The sequence below is a fragment of the Carassius auratus genome, chromosome 18 (genome assembly GCF_003368295.1).
Source record: "Carassius auratus strain Wakin chromosome 18, ASM336829v1, whole genome shotgun sequence".
Lineage (NCBI taxonomy): Eukaryota > Metazoa > Chordata > Actinopteri > Cypriniformes > Cyprinidae > Carassius > Carassius auratus.
In genome coordinates, this window is record NC_039260.1 from 12,853,398 (window position 1) to 12,868,477 (window position 15,080).

At 35.3% G+C, this 15,080-nt stretch overlaps 1 protein-coding gene across 11 annotated transcripts in view; it reads right to left on the reverse strand.

Moving 5' to 3' along the window:
- The window catches only part of LOC113118487 (pleckstrin homology domain-containing family A member 7-like), a 98,272-nt gene that overhangs the window by 12,156 nt on the left and 71,036 nt on the right, over positions 1-15,080 (reverse strand). For 5 of the 11 annotated variants that reach the window (XM_026287703.1, XM_026287707.1, XM_026287709.1 and 2 more), the window contains 10 exons: positions 12,271-12,446; positions 7,223-7,690; positions 5,622-6,156; positions 5,198-5,281; positions 4,824-4,931; positions 2,560-2,613; positions 2,231-2,314; positions 567-635; positions 364-444; positions 137-286 (listed from right to left, as the gene is read on the reverse strand). In XM_026287703.1, the coding sequence (XP_026143488.1) occupies positions 137-286; positions 364-444; positions 567-635; positions 2,231-2,314; positions 2,560-2,613; positions 4,824-4,931; positions 5,198-5,281; positions 5,622-6,156; positions 7,223-7,690; positions 12,271-12,446 (1,809 nt within the window). The remainder of the gene's footprint in view (positions 1-136; positions 287-363; positions 445-566; positions 636-2,230; positions 2,315-2,559; positions 2,614-4,823; positions 4,932-5,197; positions 5,282-5,621; positions 6,157-7,222; positions 7,691-12,270; positions 12,447-15,080) is intronic. The other 6 variants (XM_026287704.1, XM_026287706.1, XM_026287705.1 and 3 more) reach the window with 6 other exon arrangements.

Sequence of the window (15,080 nt, forward strand, 5' to 3'; positions counted from 1 at the left end):
TTATTACAAATTACATTAAATATTATATTACTTGGACCCCTATGACAAGCGATTTGGAGAATGGATATATATATTATATTATATGGATGAATGGAGATGGGAAGCACTGTAGGACTACACCACATAATCTACTCACCTTTGAAACTCTAGACATGTCAGCTCGAATATGCACCAGGTCCTCTTGAAGAAGTCGCTGCTGGTAGGCGATCTTCTCTGCATGAGCCGGCTGATCCTTGTACTGCTCCATCTGCTGGTGGGACACATCCAGAACAGACTCAAGCTTGTCCTAGAAAGAAAGAGCGAAGATAACAACACTGATGCCCCATAACAACAAGATCAAGGTAAAAGTCAAATTTGCCTCACCTTATCATCCTTAAGTCCACTGAGTCTGAACTCAAGCTCTTGCAGTATTTTGTCTTGCTCACACAATCGACTCAGTGTCACCTGCAGTAACAAACAGAGCATTATGGAGCAGTAAATTTAGCTAAATAATATGAAATAATGTTGATTTGTGTATAGCAATACATAATTAAAGAGTAAGACACTGATTTGTCCTCTATACTCACATCTACATCACTTTCTGCCACCTTCACTGGCTTTGCCGGCCGTCCTTTCAGAGTCTCTGTCCCACTCACCTATTAGACAGTTAACAGAAAAAGCTTTCTTGTCTTAGTGCTCCAGAGACAGAAACACAACTATTCAGCACAAGCAAAGCAAGACCAGCACTGTACAGTACAATGGCCACTGTACTAAAAGTCACAGTGTGAAGCTTTGAGGCATTATTCTTCATTTCTATTGCACACATGTAGGAGCTGAAGCTTTCTGGAAGCAAAATGGCAGGATGGTGTCTCACGATCTTCATGCCAAAAGAATACAGCTGTGGGACATAAATGAAATGTCTAAAATAAAGCCTCCACCAAAAACACTGCATGGTAAACTCATAAAAGAAACCCAAGCTCTGGACAACGATGAACTGGACAGTGTGGGGAAGGAACTAACTTAAAATAGCAAAGCTACAACTTTGCTTAGCTGGTTTCAAAACAGTGTACTTTTTTATTTTCACATTATTTGACACATAGACTTGCAACCAAGTGAGAAGAGTCAAACTTAAATGTTTCTTTCTATCAAATAGTAACAGGATAGGCTAATTTAAATCATCTGGGTGATTCATTTAAATGACATTGATCAAAAACAGTTTTCAATAATTAAAACCAGCATTTTATGTCTTCTTTTTGTAGTGATATACAGTTATTAGTATATTTTTTTAACAATAAAAAGCAAAAAAAACAAAAATACATTTAGCACTGTTTTTGATTTAGTAATGCTGCTTTTCAAAAGTTTGTAGACAGTACAACTAAAGCATGTTTTTTTTTTTTTTATGTTTATGCCCACCAAGTCTGAATTTATTTGATTAAAATGTAGCCTAGTAAAGCATTGATTCTGTGAAATATTACAATTTATAATTTAATTAAACATTTTACATTTACAATTTGAAACAAATTTTTTTTTTTTAAAGCTGAATTTTCAGCAGCCACATGATCCTTACGAAATCATTCTAATGTGTTGATTTCTTATTATTAACAATGCTGCAAACAGTTCTGCTACTTAATATCTTAATAACAATTTAATGCACTTTTTAAATCTTACGGACTCCAAACTTTTGAATGACAGTTTACAGAAATTACAGTGCTGTTTAAGTTTATTGTTTTAAACTATATCATCATTTCTGATAATTATATAATTGAAAACTGCCCCCATCAATGTAGTTAGCTACATTTTGTTCGCAGCTTGTTGTGAAGCTAGTAAATTTTCTGAATAACCGTTTCAAGAGGAATTAAGAATTTAAGAAGTATTTTCCCCAACACTGACACTGGAGGCCTTACGGGAAGTTTCAGAGGAATACTCTACTGCTACAACATACAGATGATCTAGAAATCTACACATCATTACTAGATATCATCTTAATGAGATAAATAGGTTGATAAAGAAAGAAACAGAATGCATTGGAGAATCAGCTGGCTAAATGTGGATCATTCCCTGCACATGCACTGAGCTTGCCCGTCCCATCCAGACCTGCCGTCTCATTGACCCAATCACACATACCCACAGCACAACATATCAGAAGGCAGGGAGGATAGGCGTGCAGGTGCCAGGCTTGTGCCAACACAAAGCTATGTGCACCGTGTAAAGCAATGGGAATGTGCACACTCTGGATGCCGACAGTGCTTACGTTCCAGAGCGGTCTCAAACCCCCCGCAGTGCAGGTTTGTAACACACTGTGAACCATGAGGATCAATGGCTCTAAACTTTTCATCTGTGGCAAACGGAGACAGACAGTTACAGTCAAAGAAGGACCAGCCTCATATACGCTGGATCATTATCCGTACCACTCCCATTCTATAATTCCTGATTACGCCACAAAGTTATCATACTAAATATAATCAATCTCTGAAATGATTCCTCAACCCAAGTGAGCTTTCTGTGCTGTGTTAGTGTGTTAATACAGAAGGTTTAAGAAAAAGATAAGACAGGAATAAGAGAGATATGGAGGGGTCCCACCTTCAGATCTAAATATTCCAGGTCCTTCTTCAAGTCCATGTATGTGTCATCAGCCTGTAAGTAGCAGGAAACACTTATGAGTTGTTTTATCTGTCCACCACACACTTTAGTGTAACACCGCACTAGCACTGAAGCAATAGCTGGCTATGCACCTTGTGTGTCAGCTTTGGGACAAACTACACATATCACACTACTGGCTTGACCCCACAGACTCCTTTGTTGAACACTGTTTCGCATTTACATGCAAGTGACCGCTATACACACTACCGCTCAAAAGATTGAGGGGGGGTGGCAAGATTTTTTAAATGCTTTCAAAAGAAGTCTATTATGTCCAATGGCCGCATTTATTGGATCAAAATACAGTCCAGTTTTGTTTTCAATTTTAATATATTTGAAAATGTCATTTATTCCTGTGATGGCAAAGCTGAATTTTCAGCAGTCACTTCTCCAATCTTCAGTGTCACATGATCCTTCAGAAATCATTTTAATAGGCTGATTCTGTGATTAATAAATTATTTAAAGCTGAAGTCCGTAACTTTTGGCACTCTAGCTGTTAATAAGCAGATCTGCTTACGTCTTGCGGAAGAACATTGTAGCCGGAGCTACCTCTCTTTGTGTCTGTCTATGGCAAATCATGCAGGTACTGGACTCCTCCGCAGCGGTACCCACCCGAACCAGTCTTAAATAGTCAGAATATAAACACTTATTATAGTGTACCGTAGTGATTCAGGACAAGCTAAAAATAGAGTTTGGAATAGGGATGCATGGTGTACTCTCTTACTATACACATACTGAACACACAAAAAAAGTTACGGACTGCAGCTTTTTTGTTTTTGTTTTTATGGAAAGCTCAAAACAAAAGTATTTCTTTTGTAACACTTTAAATGTCTTTACTCTTACTTTTAATCAGTATAATTAATTTCTTCATTAGTTGCTCTCACCCCATACTTTTGAACAGTAGCGGAGATTTACTTAAAAAAGCAATGTTTTGTAAGATAGTAAGAAATTACACAGTATATTTCATTGAACATACTTTTATAAACCAAGTTTTCTCCCTTTGGCTGCAAATAGTGTTTGTTTTAAGCATAAGCCTAAAAATATATTTTAATCCTTAACCTAAGCATAAAACAAAAATATGTATTAATCAATATATTATGTGATTTCACTTCTCAATTAAATTTATGTTTGTTTTAGGAATGTTTCTTTTATTTATTTTTTGCAGGAAAACAAAACAAAAGTATAGATTAAGAATTTTTCTGAGTGTGTTACATTGACATTAGGCTGGAAACAATTTGGTAATATTTTACAACAAGGTTTGATTTGTTGACATTAGTTAACCACATTATATAACTAACAATTAAATGGCTAGTTCACCCAAAAATGAAAATTCTGTCTTTATTGCTCACCCTCATGTCGTTCCAAATCCGTAACACCTTTGTTTATCTCCAGAACACAAATTTAAATATTCTGATGAAATCTGATCTGATCTGGGCCTTGAACATTTCAGTTGCATTGCCGTTTACGCAGTGTCAGAAAGCTCTCGGATTTCATCAAGAATATCTTAATTTGTTTCCCGAAGATAAAGTAAGGTCTTATGGGTTTGGAACGTCATTAAAGTGATTTTAAACATTCTATAGTGTTTATCAATCTTTATCAATGTTAACTTCAACATTTACTAATGATCAAATGTTGTAACTGTTAACATTAGCTAATGTGAACTAACATGAACATTATGAACTAACACCTCCCAGGGTAAAAATTTATTGCTCATTGTTAGTTCATGACACCTCATTGTAAGGTGTTAACAAATAATCATTTAACATTACCTCAGTCCTCGATGCCAAAGCATTCAGTACAAACCAATGTAATTACACTTAGATCGACATACTTTTGCACACAAACCAATAACATAACATGATTATTATGACATTACTGTTGAAATAATCTACGCATATCCTGCAACCAGAACTTTAAATAAGGTTTCACGGGGACCACAGACTCCAGCGTACACCTACTTCATGCAAGCAAACATTTTTGATCTTTGGATTTTCAAACTTTGGAGCAACAGCAAAGCATACTCATGTATGCATAACGCCTCAGACCGGTTGCATATACAATTCATGCCGATGGTGGGACAGCCAGATACAGCCCCTAAGCTTGACATGCCATGCTACGCTACAAAGAAGCATCATGTAACAAAGCCAAGGGAGCTACAGGGAGCCAGGCGGGTAAATAACAGCAGCAGAGGCACGCCGAGCCCTGACCTTCACCCGGGACACCTGCCGGAGGTGGGCCAGCGCACTGTTGCGCACCCCTGCCATCACGGCCTGGTGTCTCCGTAACTGGATGAGGAGAAGTGTGAGCTCCTCCGGCTGGACCACAGGTTGTGAGGGTACGATCAGGACAGAGAGAGTTGTGTGATCAGATTATTTACACAAATGCCCATCAGAGCCACGAAAAGAAGAGGACTGGCTCCACCAGCAAAGGTTTTTTGGGTGTCATTTTTTTTTTTTTAATTGCTGATATCTTACAGACTCGTTAATAGCAGCACAAAACAGATTAACTTAACTAAAATTTTATGTAAAAGTATTTTTTAATCGCTTAATATTTTTTAGTTGTGTGGAAAAAAATGTCTTACTGTTTTTCCATGCAGGCTGGGCGCACTGACTGTATGTGTGATGTAGCCGGATGGAGGCATTGAGCGTCTTTCTATCGTGGCTGACTGCAGAATGATAAAAAATAAAATAAAAATGAAAAGAGATAAACAAAATATTTCATCAAAAACACATGCTTATCAATATATAACACTATAATAATACTATCTACACTACAAAAGTTTAGAATTGTCTGCATTTATTATTTATGATCAACTTAATCCATCCCTATTGAATGACTTGTAAAGACATAAAAATGACAGTACATACAAAAAAATATTTGGATTTAATGCTTAATACTTGCTGGGTGAAAACTTGAGATGAATACTTGATATGTTTTTTTAACACTACTACTGTGGATTGTGCTGTTATGGATGAACAGGGTGGTTGTTGTTGTCACCCACTGACCTTATAGGAGCGTCGACGGTGAGGAGAGTTTGATGGAGGCACCTCCACGGTGGGCCTGTCCTCCAGAGGTTTGACTGTAACCCGTTCTGCAGGTGTGTGGGGTCTACGTGGAGACAGCAGTCTGGGCCCAGGAGGACCGGGGGGAGGGATGTCTGCCAGGGTCGGAGGTACGGAAATGGAGCGAGCAATGTCTGAGTTGACTCTGGTGGAGGATACGGCGGTGGAGTAGTCTGGAGCGGGAGTGTACACGGGGGCCGTGGGGCTGCCGTGGCGATACTGCTGTCTCTGTTGCCATTCGTAGAGCTGCCACACCGTGTTGTCGTGCGTCGCAGGCCGCTGGCTGTGGCCGTGGGTCATCTGGAAGTGATTAAGCCGGTCATGGGAATACTTGTATTCACTGGTCAACTGACGGCGAGCAGTGGGTGGGCTTTGCAGTTGGCGGGTCTTTGGTAAAGACTGGTATTTGTCTATTGTGCCATACTTCGGATGAATAGAAGGGGTTCGACGTGGAATTGTGCCATCAGTAGATACAAACCTGTGATAACCAGATTATTTATTATTAAAAAAAAAATTATTTGGACAAAATAAATTGATGTTAAGGGATATTAAACTTGATTCCAAAATTTTAATGAATTGAAATTAATAAAAATTAAAAAAAAAAATTATTATATATATATATATACATACACACACACTATGTACACTACCGTTCAAAAGTTTAGAATCAGTAAGATTTTTAAATATATTATATTACTTATAATATATTAATAACATATATATTAATAACATTATTAATAATATTTTATATTATTTTAAGATAAACTACTTTTTGAAAAAGCTAATTTTATTGTGAAAAAGAGATCTTTAAACAGCAGTAGTGTGTAAAAGAGGATATTGTGAAATATTTAAACAATAAAGGTTGTGTTTTCATGCTTTTTGCTAAATAAATGGATACATTTAATTATTGATTTATTAATTATTTGAATTAATATTTAATTCATAATGAATTATTTAATATTTATATAATTATTTCAGACCTAACTGATACATTTAATTGTTGTTTATTGAATTCATTATTTATTTAATTAAGAGTACACTGGCCCTCCATATGAAAAATATTTATTATGGTGGATTTACTTTTAATAAGCAACCCTAGTCTTACTGAGGGATTGGTTTGTTTTATTCTAAAGAACATAAAATGTCTTGTTTCATCAAATAGTTTTTCCAACTTTTCCAATTTTCACATCTCAAACACAATAAAAAAAAGTGCAAGACTTGTTAAAATTCATTGATATGCATTTCACATTACAAAAGTAAAATGAAATGTGAATGGTATTTCATGTCTACTTGACAAACTGAAAATTAGGGTGCTGTTTTCTGTCATGATGCTGATGATTAAGATTTCCACCACTTGGAGGCGATATATCCCATGACTCTCCACAGTAAGATCCGACTCTGTGTCAGTGGCTGAATTGAGAGAAGCATACCACCATACTACTCTAACTACTTCTGCTATATCATTACATGGCGCGAACGGTAAGAAAAGTATCATATTTTGAATTTCGCCTGCTTAAAAATTCGCGACAGATTTATATACTCACCCCTGGCGTTCTTCCTTCTGTACTTTGACCCAGTTCTCCACCTTCTCCAGTGCACTCCTCCTCTGTACCTGAACAGGAGTTTGAGAAGATGGTGTAGGCCCCCTTTGATACCCAGGCTTTCCGTTCTGCTCTACGGGTGTACCGTTCCTCAGCACTGGCGGGGTCGAGACGGCCCTGGAAGGAGCTCGAGAGGGAACTTGGGATGCTGGTGTCGACCCTGGAGCTAAAACCTCCACCTCCACTATCCTGCTCGCTGGAGATTTACCCCTCGCCGGCTCCATCTCTCTTGGAGCAACCTGAATCTCCACTTTTCCGACAGATCCTTCCTGCTTCTCCTCCAGCAGCCCGTCACTTTGGATGACCTCGGGCTCTGGAATCACGTAGCTGTTGATGTGGTTGGTCTGAGGAACAGCCTGCTGCTTGAGTTTCTCAGAAACGTTCACTTGGTCTGGATGATCCGACTCGTCTCTGTGCGGAGATAACATGACATGTGCAAAGGTCAGTGAGGGTTTATGAGTCTATTATATGATGCTGTTATCATGCTGTCGGATCACATGTCAGGTCTGTTAGATTAACACCATTCCAAAGCATGGAGTCCGGATCATATAGTAACAAAGCCTTTATACGTGAGGGAATCTGCTCATAAAACTAAATATTTCCATCACTGTAGCAGAAAAAGGCACTGCTTGACCAACGCCACAGTAGAGTTCATTTCATTAACGAAAACTATGACAAAGAATGTTTGTTGACATCGCATGACAGTTAAGGTCAATAAACGATAAGTGTGTGTACAGCAACATGCAATATCGTTGACGATAAAAGACAAGACTAAAATGTATTTTAAAAACTATACAAAAATCTTTATTTTCATTTAAAAAAAAAAAAGGAGAAAAACATTATATGCCTACTACATGAGCTTTGATGTGTGCAGTTGACCGATATCAACATACATTTTCTGCCCGGTTTTTCGCTTAATTTTTGCAATCTGGCAACCGTGCACACACGCTTACACTTAATTGCAGAACTGCTGATGATGATCTGAAATCACCAAATAAAAATAAAAAACACTTACTCAACTACTGTTTTTTTTGTTTTTTTATAGAGAAACATTATAGCAATTAGGAATTATTATTAGGAATACAATATTTTTTGTTTCATTTTACTAGTTTTCATAATGTTGACAGAGAGAGTGTACAGTATATATACTAATGTATTATTAATGTATATATTAATTAGCCTTTAGTAAATCCGTACACTACATGTGTACAAGTTCACATTCTGTTGGATTGTGCTTACTGGTGAAAATGCAATAAATGAATTTTTCAAATGACAACAATCATTGCCATTATAATTTTGAGCAAAAATTATTTTGTCTCAGTTTCACCATTATACAGCATGATGAAGATGTGACTAAGTTTTCATCGCCTAAAACTAGACTAAATAAAAACAGAAGAAGGTTGACTAAATATGATAATAGCTAAAAAGTAGCACCCTGGCAAGAGCTTACAAGAATCTAGCATTGTATAAGTGAGGTTTGCACAAACACCACTAACATTTCATGCTTAAATATCATTTATACGTAAAGTCTTACTGCTACAGTGAGCACTAAATAGTCTGTTAAACTTTGCAAATACTCATTGCTTGGTTTCTTAAAACAACAAATGTAGAATGAAAAATGATTCAGTATCCCCATGTAAAATTAGCTCTGGCTTCAAATTGTCCGTATATAGCAGTCTAAATGTGACATGATTGAATCAGGCCTTCAGTGAATCTACATTTAGAGAAGACATGGCCACTGGGAGCGTGGCTATCTCTACTGGAGCTCACTCTACAGTCAGACTAATAATATCCAAACTGCACAGACTAAAAAGAAATAGCCTCTAGTGGCTCTTTGTATTCAGACACACTCAAAGTCTACAATAGACAAATCTCCATCTGAATTTTAACATGAACAGCTGTTCCTTTAGGCCTGATGATATCTACGGTATTTAGGGATGTAATTGTTTGTGCACTGTTTGATAAATATGTAGTTAAGATTCAGTATCTTTCCCTATAGTGAAAAAAATATACTAAAATGTATTTTTTAATGCATTTATTTCATGCAAAGTATACTACAAATACATTTACATATATATATATATACATATATATATATATATATATATATATATATATATATACATATATATATATATATATATATATATATATATATATATATATGTATGTATAATATATATATATGTACTTAATAAAAAATACCGTGCAATTGTATTTTTACTATACTAAACCGCCATAGTTAAAGTACTTTAATGCACTTATCTTGTGCAGAAGTAATGCTGAATTCCAACTAAAGATATAGTGAAGCATATGTGATGTTGCTAAAGTGGAACCTCAGGTAAAATTGAAATATCTTGCATTTAAAGATCAAAATTATTCAAAGATCATACAATCCTCATCAATAATGACATTATAACACATTTCTGGCTTAAAATCAAGAGATGTGCATTCTGAACAAGTAGTACCCCAAATAAATAAATGTTCCTTTAGCTCAACTGGTAGAGCACTGTGCTAGCAAGCAAGCGCAAGGTTGGAGGTTCGATTCCCCGGGAACATATGATATGTAAAAATTGATAGCCTGAATGCACTGTAAGTCGCTTTGGATAAAAGCGTCTGCTAAATGCATAAAATTAATTTTAAATTTAATTTAATTTTTAAAAAATTAAGTTTAATTATAGTTTTTATATCAGCAGGTCTCGAGCAATATGTTGAAACATTTGAACTATATTTGTTTTGAAATAAATAGATTTTAAATATAGGCTATTACTAATTTACTAGGGTTAGCGTAAAAAAATAAAAGAATGTACTTAAGAGACTTAATTGCATGTCAATTGCAATTACATGAAAATGTATTATAGTTTACATTTATATTAAATGCAACAAGCTGAACTTTGGAGTGCTTTTTAGCCTACTAAAGTAGTACTTAATTACATCTTAATATTTAACTGGACAATTAGTTCTATTGTCTTTGAAATATTGTTAAAGGGTTCTGGCGAATAAACCAACAAGCATTATATTTCACAGACTAAAATATAATGTAATTCCTATTAACATGTATGTCACAGATTTAAATACATTTGTATTTACACTTTTGTAATAATGAAGTTGCAATTCAGTAAATGTAAAATGTAGTAAATTAATAAAATATAAAACATTAAATGTAACACTACAGTTAAAATTAGAATAAAGTACTTTATCTGCTGAATATGTTAGTTTCCATCAAAATATTATATGCACATAAAAGAAAAACTTTCATTTGACATTTGGCCAAGTTTGACAATACTTTTGAAAATAATTGACAATACTTTTAAAAGTATGTGAATGTGTTTTCTGTAAGTACGGTTAAGAGGCCTTTAATTTAGCATCACATTATCTTGCAGTACAGCATTTTTAAATTTATTTCTAAGCTTTAAAGTACTGTACAAGTACTCATTTATGTGTTCAATTTCAAACTATTCGTCTATGAAGGGTAGCTACTAAGAGGTTTCTGCAATTGATCAAATTGCATGTGCACTTCGTGAGCATATTACAGATTGCACTCAAGAGTATTCAAAAAAATAGCCACATGTGCAAATAAACTGGACCCAAACCAAACCTACAGAGATTCCACAGAGAAAACATTAAACCCACATTCCTACAGCTGAACGTGAAACGGCAAGGCGTAAGCATGACTGATTCCATTCAAAGCACCAAACAAATGGTCAACACAAGACATCTCTGGCTAAGGAGAAAGGGAAAACACAAACATAAAGACATCTATGAGAATGAAAAGCCACTCTGTGTCTCTACATGAAGTTATGAAAAGAAATTACATTTTTATCCTGGACTATCACAGTCTAATTTTCTGCCTCGCTGACTGCCAGCTCAAGCTGACACTAGTCTCATTAGTGTTGGGCTGCTATGACAACTCAAAGATCCTGCCGTGATCCCAATTTGGTGCCTTGGTCAACGACATCACCAGCAGTGACAGCTAACTTTCAATCTTGTATGGCTGAAATTGGGAGGTAAGCATTACACATGTCAAAGGAGAGAATTGATCGTCTGAACCATATACGTACATGCTTATACAGCCTCTATTCACACTGTATTTAAAAACAGTGTGACTCCAGATTTTTCCTATTTATGCTTATAGTATCTGAACTAGGGATGGGTATTTTGCCATTTTGACTGTTTGCGTTCTCAGCCCACATCTGAGCTGAGTTTGGGCTCTGTGACTGTCTGAAAGAAGTGAGGCCGGCCCAGACAACAGAGAGACAGGAAGCTGAGTCACTGCTCAGTAGCCGTCTGGTCTTCTGCACTGGCAGAACAAGACACACTGCATCACCACTGTCAGTCAACAAGACTGATGCCTGACAAACACTTACAGACTCACAACATCCCTTGACACACACTTGTGAAAACTGCATTTGACAGTCCACTTTAAACACAAACACACACACTATTTAACAAACACTTCAGAAAACAGCTATAAACTAACATCAAATCACATGAATTTAACATTTAAGAAAAGAGAAAAATTAAGAAAAACCTATACCTAAATCAGAACATTTTGATTTCACTTTTTTGACCAGAAGTTAAGTTTTCTTACAAAAAATAAATAAATAAATAAATAAATAAATAAATAAATATATATATATATATATATATATATATATATATATATATATATATATATATATATATATATATATATATATATATATATACAGTTTCATATCACTGCCATGCTGATGACACTCAACAACTCTAAATAGATTTTATTAATTAACTTCTATTAATTTAACTAAATTAAATCAACATTTGGTCTGACCACACTATGCGTTAAAAAAAAGCTTATTATTTTTCAGGTAGCTATGCAGATAAGTTTCTTGCAGATAAGTGTCTCGGAGACGTTGCCACAATTCTAAGTTTTAATGATGTTTAGATATTTTTCTGGCCTTAAATACTAATTAAGAGAAGGTTTTTGTAAAGTTTTGTGACACACTGACCTCTTCACTGTATGGGTTTGCATCAGCGCAGCCTGGTTCATGGCCCTGACCCAGCCATTCATGTCCTCCTGTGTGTCCGCACTGAAATAGTACGTCCTCATCCCAGTGTGCTCCGCCTGCGAGCCAATCACAGCGCTTTGTTTGTAAATGTAGGAGCGCATCCCTGTGTGTGTAGCCTGAAGAGAGAAAGCACTAAAATCAGTCCAGCCCTGGGAAAAGGAGAAACACTGCATCAGCAGATAAGAAACTGGCCAGAGGAGCATCTGAGATTTCAGCATGATAACTAGAGGAGTGGAGGAATACAACACAGCAGACATACTGATGAGATACAGGAAGTCAGAATGAAAAAAAAAGGAGCGAATGCCAATCAAGCCAAGGCCACACCCTGATAAGAAACACATATACACACACCGATTAAACATAACTTTTCAGTTATGTTATCAAAGATACAGGAACAACTATATGAATCAGGACAGACAAAAAGGCTAAAGGTCAGATCTGTTAAAATAAGCACCACACCCCCCGATTAAAGTAAAGCGAAGACAGTACACATTTAAAAATACTCAATTAAATAAGGAAAAAGTCATATGGTATTAGCAGTGAAAACTACTGTTATGTTTTGTGTTGTATTACATGTTACTATAGTAAATTATTGTAATATAATATAATATAATATAATTAGCGCTGTCAGTTTAACAAATATAAAAAAAAAAAAAAACGTGATTAAAATATTATAACATTGTTAATGCATTGGCCCCGCCCCCAGACCTGTACGTCATCTTACATTTCATACAGTTGATTGATAAAATATGATACAGACAACTCCATGAATGCAGTTATGCCTTAAATTCAAGATATTGGGGCAGAAATATTACAATTATCGTGTAATATTAAAAGCAATATTACACGAGCAAGGAGAGCAATATCACACGAGTGCTGTTTGTCCCAAATATAACGAGTGGAAATGTTCAGTATATAAGAAGTTAATATTGTGTTATATTTTAAACACAATATTGTCTGTTTTTGCTCAGTTTTGCCAACAAAAGTATTACCTATAAAGTCACAACAGAATTGCTGTGTGCCTCTGAGCAACGCAGCGGTGTTTTGTTTCTGAATGATTTATATCAATGATTCAAAGACCCATTCATACTGTTTACTGAATTCCTGAATGAATCAGCCGTTTGAACGAATGGAATGCACGAATGACTCATAAAGACATTCACCACCAACTGTTGGGAGTTTTGGATTCTGATTTAGATTATTATTTTATTAAAAAAAAAAAGGGATAGTTCACCACAAAAAAATTTATTATGTTATCATTTACTCAAACTTGAATGACATATTTTCTTTTGTGGAACATAAAAGAAAGTATTTTTAAGACAGTTGGTAAGAAAGCTGTTTTGGTTACCAATGACTTCCACTGCATGAATGAAAAAATGTTACATAAACATATACTTTATGTTAGGCCCAGTGGCAGATGCATATGGGCCCTGGAAGTTTGGGGGCCTGCCGAGCTGGGGGGAAATTTTAACTGAAACAAGGGAACGAATAGAGCCCTGCATGGGCCTGGCCCTTCTCCAACAGCTTATGAGAATCCTCGAGTCTGTCTGGATACGGGTCTTTTTTCTCTCTCTTCCCCATTACACAGTTGTTGAAATAGTTCAGTTTTGGTTTGTAAAGGCAAAGTGGTCATATTTATTTTGTTTTTATGTATTTAGTTCATTTAGAAATATGTTTGGAACATTTTATGTTTGTAAAAAGGATGTTGTAATGTTTTTTAAAGGAACAACGAGGCTGCAGCAGCAGACAGTGAGTTGAGCATTATGTTTGATCAATTTGGAGATGTAAAAATACGGTGTCATTTTTGCTCATAAAGGTAAGAGTAAACATAATTCAGAACTTAAAATCTTCACCGAAATGATAAATATATCTATTGAATGCTTCTAATTATTATTTTAAAACGAAATAATTCAAGTCGAAAAAAAAAACACGCTTTCATTATGTAATTTGAGAGATGCATTTCTTTCCAAAGCAAATAAAATAAAGAGATGGTGAGTCAGGTTCATCAAAATCATTTTTCAGTTTGTTTTTTTGGCCGCTGTACCAAAATTGTGTTTGCATTCAGTAGCCTATATGACAGCATTTTTGTTCCACGTTGAAAAATAACAACAAAAAAATTATATTAACATCATAATATTTTTAGAATAAGTAGAAATTACGACAGTAAAATCATTCTATATTGCATGCAGTTAAAGTGAAAATTCCACCTATAGGCCTACTCTTTCTTGTGACTTTTTTAAAACTCTGAGACATTAGTTTGTATTAAATTGTTCAGTTTTTTTTTTTCCACATGTGATTTTGTGAATAGCCACGATTCATGTAACGTTATTTACTTCGGAGAAATCAACAATAGGCCAAAGTTAAGTTAACCAAGTTGGAGCCCATATCATTTGTAAATTTTCTGCGTATGGACCCGGGCTGTCTTGCTACGCCACTGGTTAGGCCGTTGTAGCCTAAACGTTTATGTGTAATACATTTTATGTTGAATCAAGTAAAATATTTATTTCTAAAGCTACAATTTGTAATATCTATTTAATATTTTCTCATTGAACACAAAAATGGCTTTAAATGATATGTTGGTGGTATTTTCACAGCCATATGTAATTTGCGATTAATTCGATTAATTAATCGACCCATCATGTTATTAATTAGATTAAAAATTTCAATTGACTGACAGCCCTAAATAAATAAATACCCCTCTCTACAATCATTCTGGTAAATGCAGTCTGTTGTGTCATAAGTGACTGAAC